The sequence below is a fragment of the Ornithorhynchus anatinus genome, chromosome X5 (genome assembly GCF_004115215.2).
Source record: "Ornithorhynchus anatinus isolate Pmale09 chromosome X5, mOrnAna1.pri.v4, whole genome shotgun sequence".
Taxonomy (NCBI): Eukaryota; Metazoa; Chordata; class Mammalia; order Monotremata; family Ornithorhynchidae; genus Ornithorhynchus; species Ornithorhynchus anatinus.
In genome coordinates this window covers 56,136,581-56,157,288 of record NC_041753.1, presented here as the reverse complement: position 1 = coordinate 56,157,288, position 20,708 = coordinate 56,136,581, and the positions used below count along the sequence as shown (strand labels likewise).

Genomic DNA, 20,708 nt, shown 5'->3' with positions numbered 1-20,708 from the left:
ATTAGGTCACTGCACAGGTATACCATCCTTTGTGAGTGCCCTACTTGGCTCTCAACTCAAATTCATGAGTTCATGAGTTCATGCAGGCCTGTCACAATTAGGTGAGCTGCCCATTGGGTTATGAGAGAAGCATTTCCCCAGTGATGCTAGAAGGGACTGAGTTGAGGGAGTGACCTGAAAGAGGAAGACCCTGACTCTCTGAGGTGACTCAAGTGCCTACTAAGTTTCTGGCCAGGGTAAGGGTGTTAGTCAAATTCAAAGGCCCCTGCAGCTTCATCTGGATCTGGAATACTCTTCTCCCTACCTAAACAACCCTGCATCCTTCAGCATAGGACCTGATGCAGTTCAACAGTGATTCCAATCTAGACAAATCAAGCTGGAAATGTCCTAATGTGTCACATGGCCCATCCCTCATAAGGAGGACAATATAATGTGGGAATAATATGTCTTGTAAAATAAAATGAGATCCTGACCTGGAAAACACTTTAGAATCTGCAAAATAGTATCAGCATCATTCTCTGAGCAAAGAATGATCCACTCGGTGGAGCTTATCCGCACACACCAATTTCTTCCACATAAAAGGGGATGAATTGAGAAATGTGGTGAATTCATTTTGAGATTGACTGGAAAGCTGGCTCCCAATTATTGAGGTTCTATGAGATATCTCGGACCTCAGGTTATATTTGCAGTTCAGTACATATTCTGTCCACTGCACATTACATTCAGAGATACCACAGGAATGCTGAAACACTTGTGTAATTCCAGTAAAATAAAATTTATGTTCACCAATTGTCATTTCAAAAACACATCTTCATCTGTCCATTAGTGGGGAGAGAGAACTGAGTTTTGCCTTTTCATCACACCCTCTCTTCTTCTGGGCCTCCTCTTCATTTGAATACATTTTGGATCATGGTCTATGACCTGATAGTTCTTTATAAATGAATGTAATGCTTGATTGAACAATATTCCCTAATGTAGTACTTTTTCTGAGAAGAGTAAAATTGAACATCAGGATGATTACATCACTTTACCTCACTGGCAAAATCCTACAGAGTCTTTTGAATATCTTGAGATACAAGTCCCCAAGCAAATCTCACTGAGCTGGTTGTAAGAGGTTTGCAAAGACAAGGCACTGGAAATGAACTGATTCATGCTGAAAAGCAAATGTTGGTGTCTCTGTTTTCCCTTAAAAACAAGAATTTGGGTTTCCTGGTGTCCTCTCATAGACAATGATTACGGAAAAAGTCTAGCTGCCTCAAGCTTCCTCATTTCAGTGCTACAAATATGCCTTCAGTACAGAACACCTTGGCACGGAATACAGTGCAGTGATGTTTACGTTTTCACAGAGCGTTCCGTGACTGGAGCTAAAGTCACTCAGAAATTACTGACTGATGTCGTACGTACCCTTTTCTCTAATGTTTATCTAGGCACATGGTCTTGTAAGAGGAAAAAAAAAACATCACTTTATAAGGTAAGAGCAAAGTTATCTTCTCTCAGTCACCCTAGAAACACTGTTAATCTCCCAGCAATATAACCAGAAGCTAAGTAAATCCAACCAAGATTTCCCTGGGAACCCTCTAGGTCAGAACTCATTTTCCTCTCCTTGCTCTTATTCCCACCTGCAGTAGTAGTGGCGGCCAAACTTAGCCCAGTGATCTCTGACGATCTCTTCCACACCCTGCTTTCGAGCTGCAATAATTGAAAGCCAGACCAGGACAGCCCAGAGTCCATCCTTCTCACGGAGGTGATCAGATCCTGAGGAGAATCAAATATGCTGGTTTTAATTGTTGGAACTAATGGCAAAGGTTGAATAAAACTGAATAAAATGCAATATGACAATTCTACGTCAACCTGAAAACTTTCAAGAAATAGAGTGCAAGAGCCAGTTTGGGATGAAATGACAGATTTCACAACCACCCGGGCATCTTTTTGTTTGTGGGGGGCTTCAACTGAGCTTTCCTTGAGAGGTAACAAACAGAATTTCCTCAAGAATTGACTTTGACTACTGGCAATGGGTCCTCAGTGGTCCCTTCAGCTTTGTTGCGGGAGTGGGAATGGGACGAATATACTCAATCAAGCAATGGTATTTAGTGAGCACTTCCTGTGTGGAGGCACTGAATTGGCAGACCCATAGCCATTCGTATAAATAAATAAATTATGGATATGTATAGAAGTACTGTGGGGCTGACGGTGGGGTGAATACTAACGCCCAAGGGGACAGATCCAAGGGCCACTCATGAGGTAAGCTCATTGTGGGCAGGGAATGTGTCTGTTGATTGTTATATTGTACTCTCCCAAGCGCTTAGTACAGTGCTTTGCACACAGTAAGTGCTCAATTAATACAATTGAATGAATGAATGAAGGTGGCAGGGACACAAATCCTTTCTGCCCTCAGAATCCAGTTCCACCCCTATCTCTGCACTGAAGAGTTGGCCTCCTAGATGGGAAACAGTACTCTGATAGGAGTTTCAGGAGGGGTTTGCGGGACCAGGGAGGCAGTATAAGTTTCATTCACATCAGCACTCTCCCAGATAATCGGGCCAGGAAGGGGGAAGGTGGAAGAGAGATGTTGCATTATCGAGGCCTTGAAGCAGCATGGCCTAGTGGTAAGAGCATGGGCCTGGGAATCAGAGGACCTGGGTTCTAATCCTGGCCCTGCCAATTGCTTGTTGTATGACGCTGGACAAGTCATTTGACTTCTCTGTGCCTCAGTTTCCTCAACTGTAAAATGGGGATTCAATACCTGTTCTCCCTCCTACTTAGACTGTGAGCCCCATGTGGGACAGGGACTGTGTCCAACCTGATTAACTTGTACCTACCACAGCACTTATAATTGCGCATGACACGCAGTAAGCACTAAACAAATATAATAATAATAATAATAACAATAAGGTGCAAATATGCCTAAGCACAAACCAGGAACCAAACCCTTTAGAGATGACAGAAACACAAAATTTGTCAATTTCTAACCTCCCTAAAATCTCTGAGAGATTATTAACCACAAAAAAATTCCACCCTTCTCTTCCAATGTGATGGCAATAGGAGAAAGGAGACTGCGAGACCAGCGGTTTGAGGAGACAGGAAGCCCACTTGGGGCATCCAGTACTTGATGAGAGATGGCTCTAGTGAACATCTACAATATACAGGGCTCAATCACTGACAGGGTTTTTATGCTATTTGTTAAGTGCTTACTATGTGTCAATCACTGTTCTAAACGCTAGGAGAGGTACAAATTAATTAGGTCAGACACAGTCCCTATTCCACCTTGGGCTCACAATCTAAGTATGAGGGAGGACAGGTATTCCCATTTTACAGTTGAGGAATCTGAGGCACAGAGAAGTTAAGTGACTAGCCCAAGATCACACAGCAAGCAAGTGGCAGAGTGGGGATTAGAACTCAGGTCCTTCTAACTCCCAGGCTTATGCTCTCTCCACTAAGCCATGCTGTTCATTTGCTGAAAAATGCAAAGTCTGGGACTGCAGTACTTGGTAGAGACTGGGTCTTCTACTTTTATTGTAAGTCCCCAAGTTCTTAGTAAATCAATTAATCAATCCAGTGCCCTGCATATGGTGGATATGAAATGAATACTGCTGCTGCTGAAAATAATAATAATAAAAATAATATTTGTTAAGCATTTACTATGTACCAAACACTGCACTAAGCACTGGGGTAGCTCCAAGATAAGCAGATGAGACAGAGTCCCTGTCCTTCATGGGGCTCACAGTCTACAGTCTAAATAGGAGGGAGGACAGGTCACACAGCAGGGAAGCGGTGGAGCCGGGATTAGAACTCAGGTCCTCTGACATCCAGGCCCGTGCTCTTTCCACTAGACCACACTGCTAGGCCATGATGATGTGAAGAAAATGATGTGGTGGAGACTAGAAGAAGTGTAGGTATCCAGCAGCCCATCAACTCTCCCAGTGCAAAATTAAAATGTAAACTCTAAATGATTTTATGGGGGACCCAGATTCCCAGCTCCTGGGAGAGATTCCATCCTTGCCCTCATCAACAGGGGAAGGTGGTCTTCAACCCCACAAAGTCCTCACTGAACCCTCACTGAACCCTAAAGGGGTCTGTTCCACCAGCTGGGTTCACCAATGGTCACTCAGTCATTTATGAGCAATCACATTTCAAAATCACCAACTCCATCCAATCCCAATCCTTCTGTTCTTTTCCATGCTACCTGATTTAGAGGGAGGAAAAGACAGTACAATCAACAGTGATAGTTAAACCCAATGTTTGAAGCAAGAATGCCAACTATCCATTTTGTAATGTTTTACAGCTATCATGTACGCCTCTAAAGTATGATTAACTAAAAATGTAACAAGACATAAGGGAGTTAGTGCTATCTTCCCCTTCACTGCTTCAAGCCAAAGGCAAGATTGCATTCTTAATATCCATTTAGTAGTTTTATTTTCTGCTGTCTCTTCAGCATGATAATATAGTGGAAAAAGAGAACCAAAGAAAGTAATCTGGAGAGAAAATTGGCATTATGCAAGATCTGAACCCAGTGGTGACTGGGAATTCAATGAACTATAGTGGTGACTATAACCCTCCCAATTCATCTATCCAGCCTTGACACCTCAACAGCTTTTGAAACAGTGAACCATCTTCCCCTGGAAACACTTGCTGACCTTGGTTTCTCTGACAGGATCCCTTCCTGGTTCTCCTCCTGCCTCTCTGGCCACTCCTTGGTCTCTTTCGCGGGCTTTTCTTCAGCCTTCCCCCCGCACCCCAACTCAGGGTATCCATCAAGGCTCAGTTATGGGTCCCCTTCTTTTCTCAACCTACACCCCTTGCTTTGGGAAACTCAACTTCAACTCAGCTTCAACTCTCACCTCTGCGTGGTTGGCTTCCAAATCTATCTCATGAGCCCCAATCTCTCTTCTTCTATATAATCTCGTATCTCACCTCCTGCTTCTTTAACATTGATGCCCCACTGACACTTCAAGCTCAAAATGTCCAAAACTGAACTCATCATCTTCCCTCCTAAATCCTCTATGCCCAATTTACCCATCACTGTAGACAACACCACTCTCTTCCTCTCTCTCAAAACCCCAACCTTGGCATTAACCTCGACTCCTCACTCACTCTCTCTCTCTCTATCCTCCTATTCAGTTAGTCACCAAATCCTGTCGGTTGTTTCATGGCATTAGTTCCAGGATCTGTCCCCTCCTTTCCATCCAAACTGCCACCATACTGGCCTAAGGACTTGTCATATCCCAACCCAATTAGAGCATCAGCCTCCTCAGTGACCTCCTTACCTACAGTCTCTACTCTCTTCAGTCAATAGTTCATTCTGCTGTCTGTATCATTTTTCTAAAACACCATTCTGGACATGTCTCCCCACTCCTCAAAAACCTCCAGTGGTTGCCCATTCCTCTCTGTATCAAGCAAAAGCTCCTGACCATTGGCTTTAAGACATTCAGCTCTCTCCCTGCTACTTATCCATTTTCTTCTCCCCCTATACCCTAGCTAGCATACTTCACTCTTCTCAAGTCAACCCGCTCACTGTACCTCATTCTTGTCTCTGTCTCCACTATTCTCATGCTCATGCCTTCCCTTATGTTTGGAACTCCCTCCTCCTTCATATCCAGCAGACCACTTCTCTTCCCATCTTCAAGACCTTCTGAAATGACATCACCTTCAGGAGGCCTTTCCTAATTACTCTCTCACCTCCCAACCATTTCTCCCCCTCCTGCCACGTCAGCACTTTGGTCAATTGTATTTATTGAGCACTTATTGAGGGCAGAGCATTGTACTAAGCACTTGGGAGAATACAGTATAACCGAGTTGATAGATATGTTCCCTGCCCACAGTGAGCTTACAGTCTAGAGGGGGAGACTGACATTAATAGAAATAAATTATACTACAGACATGTCTTCTCTAAGCACTTAGATACTTACCTCCTCTTCCTCCTCTCCCATCCCCATAGCACTTAGGTAAATATCTTTAAACTTTCCCCTAGTTGTAATTTATTTCAGTGTTTGTCTCTCCTGCCAGAATGTAAGATCCTTCAGGGCAGGGATCATTTCTATTAATGTTATTGTACTCTCCCAAGCACTTAGTACAGTGCTCTGCATGGAGTAAATGTTCAATAAATACTACTGATTGACTGATTACCCAAAGCACTTATTAAACCTCCACTCACATTGTATATTACTCAACCCAGCACTCAATGTGAGTTAAACAGATATGGTCCTGCCCTGTGGAAGCCAACAGCCTATAACACTACTAAGATTTCAGTGATGGTTACCATATATTCCTGTAGAGCAGAAGCAGGAGTGAACTCTTTTGTGGGAATATCTCTCTCTCTCTCTTTTCCTCTCTCCCTCTCTCTCTCCACCTGCTCTGCAGGGGGAGTGACCAGACCTAAAGGCAAGAAGCCAGTTCTATGGCACTACTAACATTCTTTAACATACTAACACACAGTGCTCTGCACACAGGAAGTGCTCAATAAATATGATTGATTGTTTGATTGAATGACTCCTGTGTGGGCCTGAAATGAGTCTGGAAGAAATGTGTCATGAAACTGTCAATCATCTAAACCTCAACACAACATCACAAATACCACTTGTCCAGGAAATATTTTCGTTCTTGGAGACTTGCTGTAAAGAAATAGACATCTAACTCCAATAAATACAAAATCTGCAGCACAGGTGATGGTTTGAAATTTAATAATTCACCTTTCCAACTAGTTGCATTATATATTATCTAGAAAGTTTTCAAGGTTTAAGAGACATTCCAAGCCCAAATGAGACTCCCATTCAATAAGTTAGTAATTTAAACATCACATGATATGTGAAATCAGCTTCAGCAATGAAAAGTTAGTAACAAAAATGTTTGGTCTTTTACGGAAAGGCCCCCATAAAAATATCACAATTCCTTCACAGAATTACGTTTGACAATACAGAATTGGGACAGAATTTATTAGATCTGTGAAATCAAACCTTTGAAAATCCAAAAAAAAAAATCAATTTATAATACTGTCATTTTGAATTTCAAGTTTCCAGGAGAACAAATTCAGTCATAATCTTTTCAGGTCTTCTCATCCAGCCCATCACACTTCTGACCATTCAGATGGGACTTTTGACTTGATGTCTGATACGACTGGGCAATGGCAACTGGAGGCAGCACCACCGTCAATGCTGGCATTTATTGAGTGCCTGCCATGGGCAGGGCACTGTATTATGTGCTCAGGAACAAACAATAGAAATACTGTGTCCAAACTAATAATCTTGAATCTTCCCCAATAAACATTACCTAATAATTCCACAGCACTTTTGTACACAGCCCTAATTTATTTATTTCTATCAATGTCTGTCTCCCCCTCTAGACTGCAAGCTTCCTATGGGTGGGGAATGTATCTACCAACTTCGTTTTATTAGATTCACCCAAGTGCTTAGTACAGTGCCCTGCACACAGTACGCACTCAATAAATACATTTGACTGCTTGACTGACTGAATAAGTGTTTAATAAATACTAGAATTGATTAATAGAAATTAAAGACACAGTCCCTGCTCTCGAGGGATTTGCAACCTCATGGTGGCACAGAGATTAGACAGAATGTCCAGTCAAGGTAGGGTTGTAATTTTAACCTACACACAATTATATACCCTTGGCCCTCCAAATCTTTAAATTTGACAACTTGGACCTGAAGAGAAGAATGAAGACATCATGATTGATGGTAAGGAAATGAAATGCACTCTCATAATCTCAAATATATTATCAGTAAAACCAAAATTTAGGGAAAGCTATTAAAATAGAAAAAAAAACCCAAATACTGAAAAGCACATACATCCTTCAAAAACTACTGTATTGCCAGCATTATAAGAACAAAAAAATTAATGATAAAGTAGGAGAAAGATGTGTTTACATAACGGATAAGCTCATCATCTTTTGGAGTCCCACTCAAAGCACTTTGGGAAAATTTCCAAAGGCATAAAGTGCTAACGAGTCAAACACGGGGCAGGTCCACTTGGGAGGCAAATGTGGCCCAATATATTGGTTTGCGACCTTTAATGAAACATTGAGAATGTCTCTCTCTGGATTTACAGATCCCCAACGTTGTCTGTTTAAAAATGCCCGCTTTTATGAAGCATATATTTTAATATGACATTAGGGAAAAGAATCAAAGTAATTTGAGATCATTTCATCTGCAAAACTATTTCCCAATTATATACACACATGAGAATTACGGTGGCTGAAAGGGTAAAATATTTGCCAAGATATTATTTTGATATATTCCTTGGAAACCAGGTTGATAATCATTGGTAATATTGGTAATATTGCAATCACTGTGTGATCACAGATAGGTTACAATCATTATGTGCTCCAATTGTCCAGGCTCAGATAAGCAATATCAGGAAATATGTACTGTGTCAGCTGTGGTACAAAATATACATGATCTTGGTCCATGAGGAGCATCCAACTTTGATGATGCTAAGACAGGGGAAAAAAGAGGATGATGGAGAGATGCTAAGAGGAAGTGTTGGATGGAGGATAGGGGAAGAGGATCAGCCCCCCAAACTACTTATTCTGAGAGTGCTCCCCAGGAGTTCTCTACAACATTCTATTTGGGGCAGGGGTCTGAAGGGACTCTGGCCAAGAGTTGCAGGCTTTTCCCTCTGTTAATGACCTCATAATGTGACGAGAAGCTGGTAGTTGGGTAGACTCCATGCAGACCTACCTGAAACCTTACAGAGAGAGATGAGGATGACTTGGAAAGCACCCCAAACTCTTAAGAGATAGACATTACATAGAATACAAAATCTTATAATATCAGCATTTGTTAAGTGCTTACTATGTGCAAAACACTGTTCTAAGCATTGGAGTAGATAGAAGGTAATGAGGTTGTCCCACGTGGGGTTCACAATCTTAATCCCCATTTTACACATGAGGTAACTGAGGCACAGAGTAAGTGAAGTGACTTGCCAGAGGTCACACAGCAGACAAGTGGCAGAGCTGGGATTAGAACCCACATCCTCTGACTCCCAAGCCCGTTCTCTTGCCTCTAGGCTATGCTGCCTTTCCATGGCCATGCCATGCGGATAAGGGGGGTAGAGGGATATTTATGAAACGCTTTATGATCATCATAAAAGGATGTGGTCTCACAATATGGTGTTTCAAATACCTGATTTACAGCTGCCTAAGAGTGACGACCACTGTTCAGTTTAGACTAGAAGTTTATTCTTCTAAACTGACTTTTAGCAGAGACGGGTTTCATGCTATGTAGTTATACTACGAAATGCATCACTCTTCTTTGCATCTATGTAAGTCAATCATTCTTCAAGTTTGGAACATTTTTTCTTCTTACTGACTGATCTCATTAAAGATGTAACAGGTAGTTGTTATTCTGTTCATTTAAGTATTGTAACAGTATCAGCCCCAGCCCACTGAGGACTCAGGTTCAAATCCTTGGGGTTTGATTTTGTGTAGTGCTCTTCTTGAAAATGCAAAGCTCTTAAAGAAATCTGGCTCATGCGGAGATGAGCAAAGCACCTGGGGCTTCCCAAGAGAATGGAAATGAGACCCAATAAAACAATTTGCTCTGATTACAGAAACATTTATTCGTAACCACTTAAAACTGATCTCATCTTAAACTTCTCATGCACAATTTAGACGCTCAGAATTGAACTGCTTTTAAATATTCATTCATGGCTGCTTTCCCTTTGTGACCAGCAAATTACCAGGGATAGCCTGTCCTTCTCCAAAATCTATTAGACCAACAACCATTCATTTGCACAGGACTTAAGGAACGTGAGTATTAGCCATGGCCCCTTCCCCTAACGAAGGCCTAAAAAAAAAAAATGAGAGGCTTTAAATTTCCCTCGCTAGGGGCCTGTTGAAAGAATCTCATTACGGGCAAGAATCGTCACTCTTTATTGCTGTATTGTACTTTTCCAAGCATTGAGTCCAGTGCTCTGCACACGTAAGTGCTTAATAAACACGGTTGAATGAATGAATGAATGAATCTCTTGGCATCACTTCCACCTCTCTGCAGCTCCATTTCCCCTATTGTCATGTTTGCTGCATTAAGACCTCTGGCACTGTTGTCTCAAGGAAGTTTGGTGGCAGGATATGAAAGTACATCAAACTGAAAAGCAGTCACAAGCCAAGGTGCTCTACTTCCAAAGGAAAGAGCATCAACAGTTCAGCTCTCCCAATTCAGATGAAAAGCCTGCTGGTGAAATAGATACCAACTGCAGCTTCTGCCGCTCTCTGAACTGAGCCCTCGGCATTACTAATCATACCGTCATGCTACTAACCTCATCTAGCAAACGCCTTGTACTGTTACAAAAATGGAAGAAGCTTTTAAGGCCTTAGTTCAGCTCCATGGTCAACTGCCAGAAAAACAAGTCTGGGAAACCCAGCCCACTGGGACAATTTCAAAACACTTTGTCCTTTTATAGCAAAAAAAGAATTGCACTTATTTACTGGCCAGAGAAAATATCCTTTTGTTCTAAGACAAGGGCTTTGCATTGTTTTGGAACTCCAGAAGGATTAAATTACCTGGAGATGCATCCAATTTAGGTACACCCAGTCCTGCCAGAACGCCTGTTCTCCTGACACGTTCGGGCTAGACTGTCGCCAGGGAATTAGGGGATGTTCACCCAACAACGTGAGCCAGTTTGGATACAGGATGGCATGGTGGCGGAAGAAGCAGCTTGTGATCGTAACTGTGGCGTCGGACATCACGAGTACTATGGCATGAGTTTTTCTTAATATGTAACCCCCAAGTTTTAGGACAATGGGGTGCACTGTATAATTTGTTCAATAAATGTTATAATCTAGCTGTAATCAATCAATCAATAATAATAATGGTATTTGTTAAGCACTTACTATGTGTCAAGCACTGTTCTAAGCACTGGGGGTAGATATAAGGTGATCAGGTGGTCCCACGTGGGGCTCACAGTCTTAATCCCCATTTTACAGATGAGGTAATTGAGGCACAGAGAAGTTAAGTGACTTGCCCAAAATCACACAGCTGACAAGTGGAGGAGCTGGGATCTAGGTTGCATCTGGAGAGTTTCCAGTACCCTACCAGTCTCGACTATGAGAGGGAGAGTCAAGCAGAGGTATACCCAATCCATTCCTAGTTTGGCTAGCGAGTGGGAGACAACCTGCTACAAATCAAGACTCCCCTGTGCTGGGCAGCAGCAGCATGGGAGAGTAGAGGGCAGAGACTCAAGTTGACTGCGCAGAAGGAGGCAATGGTAAACCACTTTCATATTTTTTTACCATGAAAACTCTATGGATGCACTACCAGAACATTTGCAGATGGAGGTGGGGCATTCCGGGAGAGGTGTCCATGGTGTCACTATGGGTCGGAGACCACTTGACAGAAGAAGACAAGACAATCGATCAATGACATTTGCTGAGCATGTCCTGTCAGTACAGCACTATACTAAGCACTTGGGAGAATACGATAGGTCTGGAGGGATGGAAGTCCTGACCTCAAGGAGTTTTCAATCTAGCAGAAGAGATGGATATTAAAATTGCAAATAAGAGAAGAGGCTGAGTATAAATACATGTACTTATGTGCTGTGGGGATGTAAAGTTCTGTAAAGATCTGTAGAGATGAAAAGTTCTTCTAACTGGTTAAAAAATACACCAATTGTAGCCAATTGACTAGTAAATTTTATCTTGGCCTAGTTTGTCTAGTAAGAGTTGAAGATCTGCCAGGTTTCCCATAAATTCAGGTAATCAAAGAAAAGCAGCCCTTGCTGATTCGATCTCCAAGGCTGTTTGAGTTGCTGAAGGAGATTGGGAATGGTGTTTTGTACTGAATACGTTTGCTGGAAACTCCCAGTGTGTTTATGAGAAGAGGGGAAAGTCAACTTTTATTATTAATGATTACATCTGCCATCTGCTAAGAGTTTACTTTGCGCAAAGCTCCATACTAAATGCTGAGGAGAGAGACAAAGAAGTTCAGACACTTTCTCTGGTCCTCAAGGGATTTATAACCAAAAAGGGGTTGGGGGGATGAGGCAGTGGGAGGGGACTAACAGTGATACGTCCTGATTAATCTCTCGTCTTTTCACCCTACTTCCCCTCCTACTGCCACTTTAGGACTTCTGAGTCACCTAAGCACTCGGGTATTAACTTCCCCTCCCTCTCACCCTCTCCCCCCACCCCACCTCCTTAGCACTTAATATACATACCTTCAAACTCTTCAACTTCCCCCTACTTGTAACATATTTTAGCGTCTGCCCCGGTAGCTTGTAAAGTCCTTAAGGGCAGGGATTGTGTCTACTATACTCTCCAAAGCACTTAGTCCAGTGCACTGCACAGAGTAAACACACTCTAAATACTATGGATTGAGTATGCTAAGAAAGCACTAATTGGATGAACGCAACCCATCAACAAGAAAAGCTGCAGTGCATTATGGCAGAATGGAACAGTTTTCAGGCTTTACACGGCAAGGCAGGCTGACCTTGGCCCAACAGCCAAAAACCTTCCCAATGTTTCTAAATGTTGGACGATGGATTTTACCTCTATTGTACTCTCCCCAAGAGATTAGTGCAGTGCTCTGCACACAGTCGGTGCTCAATAAATACCACTAATTGAATGATGTCCCCCTTACCTGTACACATCTATGGGAAAGCCAATTCGTGGAAAAAAAGGATTTCCTAGATTACTTCTAGGCAGGAATCAGCAGTGACTAAATTGTGACCCTTTGACTCTCCTATCATCGCTAACACCACCACCCTCCTCCCCGTCTCAACAAGCCTGAACCTTGGCATTATTCTCAACTCATCTCTCATTCAACACGCATATTCTGTCTGTCACCAAATCCTGTCGGCTCTACTTTCACAACGTTGCTAGAATCTGTCCTTTCCTCTCCATCCAAACTGCTACACACCTTGTTCCAAGCACTTAACATTTTCCACTTTGACTACCGTATCAGCCATCGGCCTCCTTGCTGAGCTCCCTGCCTCCTGACTCTCCCCTTTCCAGTCCATATTTCACTCTGTTGCCCAGATCATTTTTCAGAAAATTTGTTCAGTCCCCATCTCCTCACTCCTCAGAAACCTCCAACTTCACAAACATCCACCTCTGCAGCAAAGAGAAACTCTTGATCATTGGATTTAAGGCATGTAATCAGCTCTCTCCCTCCTACCTTATCTCGCTGATCTCCTACTACAACCCAATCTGTAAAATAATATTGATATTATTTATTAATTGTGTGGGTATTTATTTAGTGTTTACTATGTTCCAGGCACTGTACAAAGCGCTTGGGTGGATATCAGCAAATCAGGTTGGACACAGTCTCTGTCACACATGGGGCTCACAGTCTTAATCCCCATTTTACAGATGAGGCAATTTAGGCATGGAGAAGTTGAGTGATTTACCCAAGGTCACGCAGCAGGCAAGTGGAAGAAACGGGATTAGAATTCAGTTCCTTCTGACTCACAGGCCCATACTCTATCCACTAGGCCTTGCTGCTTCTAATGCCAATCTATTCTCTTTAACTCAGTTTTGTCTATCTCGCCACCGACCCCTTACATATGTCCTCCCTCAGTCCTGAAACTCCCTACCTCTTCATATCCAACCATCCCCATCTTCAAAGCCCTCCTAAAATCGCATCTCCTCCAAGAGGCCTTCATTTCCTTATCTGTCCTCTCCACTGTGTGAAATATGCACTTGCCTGTGTACCCCTTAAGCACCTTGGTACCCAAGCCCCACAGCGCTTACGTACATATCCTTATGCTCTATTATTTCCCGTATCTGTAATTTATTTTAATGTCTTTCTGTACTGTAAACCCCTTGTGGCCAGGGATCATTTTTACCAACTCGGTTGTATTGTACTTTCCCAAAGACTTAGTACAGTGTTCTGTACACACAGTAAGCACTCAATAAATAGCACTGATTGATTAACCCCAGGGACATCCTCTCGAATCTTAATTGAGAATGGCAGCCCTCCATGTTGTCAGGTCACCACTGCAAACCCATTAGGGGTCAAACTTGACTTAAAGACAATTACCACTCAAATCCTGGACAAGATTCAAAATGAAAAAAAAAATTCCTTAAAAGTTTTCCAGCCCCCTCTCCCCCCACATCACATCTCCCATGGTCTTTGGCATGACAATGTCTCTGTATTCCAGGCCCGTTATCAGCATTACACTCCACGCCCAGTGAAATATCACTGGACTGTTGTGCCTCACTCTACAATTCTCCAAGCCCATCCTCGTTCTTGCCACTACCACTGGCAACATAAGTTTGGATGACTCCTCAATTTCCTCATTGGGAACCTGAAGCTATGCCTAAAGGCTTCAAATATTGTAAAGTCCTGAGATACTGATCTCCAACCATGACAAAAATGGCTTGGGAGTACTGAGAGACACACAGAAAGACTCAAACTTGGGGCACAGAGAACCCTAAGTTCATGTTATTATTACAGAGTCTAACTAGCATTTCTCCACCAGGAAGAGGAAAAGCCACATTCTTTTATTATCACTATCACAATTCATTTCCTCCATATCTTCAAAATTTCCTCACAGTGATCATATAACCCAAAATAGTGTGTCACATTTGGGTAAGTACAGAAGAGAGTAACGTTCAGAGAAACTGAGTTGTAGTAATAGCATCAACAGTAGCAGCATTTATTGAGCACCCATGTGATGAGATGCATTGTACTAGACACTTCAGAAGTACAGAATAAAGAAGTGACACTTCCCTGTTCACAGGCTACTTACATTCTAAAGAAGACAAACATTAAAATATTTATAACTAGAATGGCCAGAATAAATCACTGAATAAACGTAGGTTCACATGAGTGCTAAGGAGGATGTAGACGAGTTCATAAATACTAGAGTTGGCCCAAGTTTCCTCACCAGTAAAATGGGGATTAAATACTTGTTTTCCCACCCCCTTACACTGAGAGGCCCATGTAGAACAGGGATTGTGTCTGATCTGATTATCTTGTACCCATTCCAGTGTTCACACTCCACATCCAGTAAAATATCATTGGACTGTTGTGCCTCACTCTTCAATTCTCCAAGCCCATCTACGCTCACTGGGTGTGCAGTGCTTGGCACATAATAAGTACTTAAATACTAGTACTAGTATTAGTAGTATTGTTATATGATTCAGGGTGCTGGGAAATCAATCAAGGAAAGCTTGTTGGAGTAGGTGGGATTTGAGGGGGGATTTGAATGTGAGGAAAGCTGTGGTCTGTCTGATATGGGGCTGAGGGGGATGTTCCAAGTCAGAGGAACAGCGAGGAGCTGTTCTTGGACCACTGTGGTGACAATTTGAATGGAAAGGAAGGGGTAAATTCTGGAGATGAAATGAAGGTAGAACCAATAAGATTTGTTGACCAAAGGAGAGAGAGTAGTGTTGTCAACAGTGACGGGAAAGTTGTGGGGAGGAGAACTAATAGAGGGTCTCTGAGAGTTATGTAATAAACAAGAAGGTTAGTACATGGTGTGAGGCAAGTTATGAATAAGAAACAATTAGCAATTTTCCTAATTGAAAAGCCCAGAATTTTTTAGCTAGCAACTGAGCATCGGTGAATGATATATCCTGTGGTTCATTCTTCTTACTTTGAGGAAATTCCTTTGGGAGCAATGAGAATATAGAAATGTGGACGATAAAGCACTTCACATTCAATCCATTACCAAATCTTGCAGGTTTTTCCTATGCAACATCTCCTGGATCCACCCCTGCCTCACTGTCAAAACAGCTAGCACTCTGGTACAAGTTCTATTCATGGGCCGGCTAGACTATTATATCAGCCTCCTCTCCATTCTCCCTGTCTCTAACCTCTCCCCTTATCAAGCCATACTACACAATGCTGCACCGATCATCTTCCTGAAATAACACTTAGCACACATCTCTCCACTCCTCAAAACCCCCCGCTGACTTCTCATATCTCTTCATATTAAATAGAAACTCCTCAATTGGCTTCAAGGCTCTCCACCAGCTTGCTCCACCTACCTCCTATCTTCATCTGCTCTTCGCCAGCTTGCTCTCTTCATTCCTCCCAAGATAAAGTTTCAGCTGTTCCTCATTCTTGACTCTCCCACCTCCATCTCCTTGCTCACCTTGTTCTCCTGACTTGGAACACCCTTCCTTCACAAATCCGACAGACCAAAGCTCTCCATACATGCAAAGTCCTCCCTCTTCCAACAAGCCTTCCTTGATTAGCACTTGATCCCCTTAGTCTTAGAAACCCATCAGCCATCTCTAGCACTTATGCCTTGAATGATTAGTTCCCAGCACCCTTAGTCAAATTAACCCATCAGCCAACTCTAGCCATTATGCTCTGATTTATACCCATCCTCAGCACTTTGGTTTATACATTTATTCATCTGTAAATTAAATTATTTATTTTGATTATTCTATTTATAAAAATTTCTATATCTGCATCCTATCGAAGTGCAAGCTCCTTGTAGGCAGAAAATGTCACATCTCTATTTTATACTTCCCAAGCACTTAGTACAGTACATTGTACCCAGTGGGCGTTCAATAAATAAGTAAATATTATTTCTTGAACACCTCCTCTCCTCCAATTCTCTCCTTGACTCCCTGTAATCTGGCTTCCGCTTCCTCCTCTCCATGAAAACTTCCCTCTCTAGGGTCACCAATAATCTCCTTCTTGCCAAATCCAGTGGCCTCTACTCCATTCTAATCCTCTTTGACCTCTCAGCTGCTTTCATCACTGGGGACCACCCTTTCTCCTGGAAATAATAATATTCATAATAATGGCACTTATTAGGTGCATACTGTGTGCCAGGCATAACACTAAGCACTGGGGTAGATACAAGCAAATCGAGATGGACATAGTCCCTGTCCCATGTGGGGCTCACCGTCTCAACCCCCATTTTACAGATGAGATAACTGAGGCGCAGAGAGGTGAAGTGACTTGCCCAAGGTCACACAGCAGACGAGTGGCAGAGCGGGGATTAGAATCCATGACCTTCTGACTCGCAGGCCCATGCTCTATCCACTGCACCATGCTGCTTCTCTCTCTTCCTCTCTATATACAGACTCAATCAATCAATCATAGTTATTGAGTATTTACTGTGTGCAGGGCATGGTACTAAGCGCTTGGGAGAGTACTACACAACAGTATAACAGATACATTCCCTCTTCACAACAAGCTTACAGTTTAAAGTTAGAAATATGTGTGTACACATACCAAGTAACTTCAAGTCATTTTTCCAAACCCAATCCGACTTTCCCCTGACAGATAAAAGTTAAAAAGTCACCTCTCTCCTCACCCAAACTAAGTTGAACAATGTATTAGCTAAGATTGCAGATATGCCACTCTGCCCATGAAGTTCAGCAACTGGATCTTTGGAAGAGGGATACTGCTTGTGATGCCACGGCCTGTCATCTGACACAGTTTATCCCTCCTCCCAAGGGAAATTTCCCCAATATATACATATACAGAGAAGCAGCGTGGCTTAGCACGGGCTTGGGAGTCAGAGATCATGGGTCCTAATCCCGGGTCCGCCGCCTGCCAGCTGTGTGACCTTGGGCAAGTCACTTAACTTCTCTGTGCCTCAGTTCCCTCATCTGTAAAATGGGGATGAAGACTGTGAGCCCTACGTGGGACAACCTGATTACCTTGTATTAACCCCAGCGCTTAGAACAGTGCTTGGCACATAGTAAGTGCTTAACAAATATCAACATTATTATTATTATTATATATATACCCCCCCAGCCCACCACCACACACACATAGGCAAATGAGAGGCAGTTGTAAGACCGGTGGATTTGGGTCAGGGTAAACTAGTGAGTCCTAGCCCCATCCCAAAGATTATTCCCATTCCAGGGCAATTTCTCTCCTCTCTTCATATTCCTTCCTTTCCCCAACACTTCTTTTGAGGCAGGAGGGTGGGAAAACCAGAGGCAAGGAGTGAAGAGAGGGGGAGGGCCAGATAAACACCACTGGTGGGTGTGGTGGACTCCCTCCCAACTGCCATTTTCTCCAAACGTTAAAGTAGCTGTGACGGGTAATCCTACAGGTAATGTTGTGAGGGAGGTAAAATGAGTCATAATGCTGATAGAAGTGGGTATGACAAGCCACATGCCCAGGATATATAGCCATCATTTTGAAAACTACTGTATATTAAAAACTGTAATAAAGATGACATTTTCATTACTACTCAACCCACTACATTGGCTTTTTTTTATTTACAGTTGCTTGAGACTGAAATTCTGTCCCACCATGAGGTAGATTTTTTTTTTTTTGAGAGGGAGTAATGAGGAAATCCCTTGGAGCTAACTCGGAGTTGTGTGAATATGGAACAAAGACATGGCAAGTTCTTTTTCACTCAAAGAACTCAAACCACATGTAATTTGGCCTTTTCAACACTTGGCAAATAATCAGTTCATAGTGAGGAACTGTTGCTTTTTCACATTTGAAAAATAAATGCTTTGAAGTTAAATGAGCTGTGCAGGCTTGGAAAAAAAAGCTATGTTCAACCCAGGCAGTCCAGAGCCCATCATTAAATCAACCATGAGCTTACAGATGCAATGGCCAGTTACCCCAAGCTTCTTACCATACATAGCTTGGCCCTTAATTGATGCAAACGTATGTCCAGATTCATAGATAATGCCTTTACCATACAGAGAGGTTCATTTTTTAAAAAAACTGAATTCCACAGTTCCGCTTCCTGAATACCCAAATCCCTCTCCTAAGTAACAATATACCAAGTAACTTCAAGTCATTTTTCCAAACCCGATCCGACTTTCCCATCTGACAGATAAAAGCTAAAAGGTCACCTCTCTCCTCACCCAAACCAAGTTGTACAATGTATTAGCTAAGACTGCAGATACGACACTCTGCCCATGAAGTTCAGCAACTGGATCTTTGGAAGAGAGATAGTGCTTGTGATGACATGGCCTGTCATCTGACACACTTTATCCCTCCTCCCAAGTGAAATTCCCCCAATCTTCCTCCCAAGAGAGCTGTTAATTTGCTCAGCCACCTCACTCCTCCTTCACCTTCTTCTGTTTAATCCCAAGAGTGATGTTTGGAATCTGCCTATGGATAAACATAGCTTCAACAGAATGGGAAATTGCTGGTGGGAATGGGTGTGACCACCCACCTACTGTGTGGCTGGAGCTGGTGACTGGAGGAAGCAGCCCCACTTCACTTTGCACCTGAATGATCACCCCTAAGAGTTGGTGGGCAGTAGCCTGGACATGGGGTTCAAGAGCCCCAAACCACAAATTGGAGGAAGGAGGCAATAAAAAAACATAATAAGAATGGTGTTTGTTACGTGCTTACTAGGTACCAAGCACTGTACTAAGTGTTGGGACAGATACAAGATAACAGGTCGGACACAGTCCCTGTCCCACATTGGGGTGTAGATACAATTCAATCAAGTCAGAAACAGCCTCTGTTCACAAGGGGCTGGCTCACAGTCTAATACATTTAGTGATTTACCCAGAATCACACAGCAGGCAAATCATGGAGCCAGGATTAGAACCCAGGGAAAATGATCGTGTGGCTCTGGCCCCCTGTTTCTACCCCACCCTGCTATCACGCAACACCACCCCTTAATATCAGATCATAAATTCACTGAAGGTATTGGAGAGCTAAAGCAGTTGCAACCTCAGGAACTAGGCAGCAGACGACAAGATGGATGGCTTTTTTCACACCCCAAACAAAATCCATATTTCCAGGGCAATGCTGCCACATCTGATAGTTTTGAGAGGAACCAGAGGGGACTGTCCGTTTTTAAACTTTTCAAGGAAATTTCTGGTGGTGTCGATCACTGTCCTGCTGAGTCGTAATTTATTCTCCACACTCGGGCAGCCTGTCTTGAATAACCTAGTTGGGAAGCTATCTTCTGAGCACCGTCGATGCATCCTCCCCCAACATTCCTTCTAGTTTCTGGCCAGTGCTGCCAATACAACGTGCGCGTTTCTAACCAGAGTTAAAAAATAGCCATCAACTGATCGATGACATTTATTGAGCACTTACTGTGTGCAGAGCACTCTATTAAGTGCTTGGGAAAATACAGCAGAACAGAGTTGGTAGACATGTTCATCCACATTCATCCATCTACACCAAATCTTTAGGGGATTTTGTAAAACCTAGAACTTTCTGAGTAACACAAAGTGAGAAGTCGGTGAGGGTGAGGGAAAGAAGGTGAGATGGGGGAAAGAGAAAAATTGTGTTTGTAAAGAGGAAGGAAGATGGCAGAGAGAAAGTACCAAGGAGCTATGGTTCTCAAAGCACAGTTTTTGTTAGAGAAAAAACAGTAGCAGTAACCGTAATAGTAGTAGTAGAAATAATAACGTTGGTATTTGTTAAGCACTTATTATGTGCCAAGCACTGTTCTAAGCACTGGGGTAGATACAAGGTAATCAGGCTGTCCCACGTGGGGCTCCCAGTCTTCATCCCCATTTTACAGATGAGGTAACTGAGGCCCAGAGAAGCAAAGTGACTTACCCAAGGTCACACAGCTGACAAGCGGCAGAGCTGGAATTAGAACCCGTGACCTCTGACTCCCAAGCCCAGGCTCCTTCCACTAAGCCACACTGCTTAGTAGCAGCAGCAGCATTTATTGAACACCCACTTGGTGCGATGCCCTGTACTGTGTCCTTGGGAAATACAAAATAACAAAGCAACATGTTTCCTGCTCAAAAGGAGCTTACACTTCTAACAGGGGAGACAATTCAATTGGTCAAAATAAATAATTGAGTAGAGATTTAAATGAATAAGTGTGAAGGAGGTTAAATA

At 42.8% G+C, this 20,708-nt stretch overlaps 1 protein-coding gene across 2 annotated transcripts in view; it reads right to left on the bottom strand.

Annotated features, from left to right (window-relative positions):
- The window catches only part of PGM5 (phosphoglucomutase 5), a 186,273-nt gene that overhangs the window by 58,607 nt on the left and 106,958 nt on the right, over window positions 1-20,708 (bottom strand). For both annotated transcript variants that reach the window (XM_029055729.1, XM_029055728.2), the window contains one exon: window positions 1,620-1,755. In XM_029055729.1, the coding sequence (XP_028911562.1) occupies window positions 1,620-1,755 (136 nt within the window). The remainder of the gene's footprint in view (window positions 1-1,619; window positions 1,756-20,708) is intronic.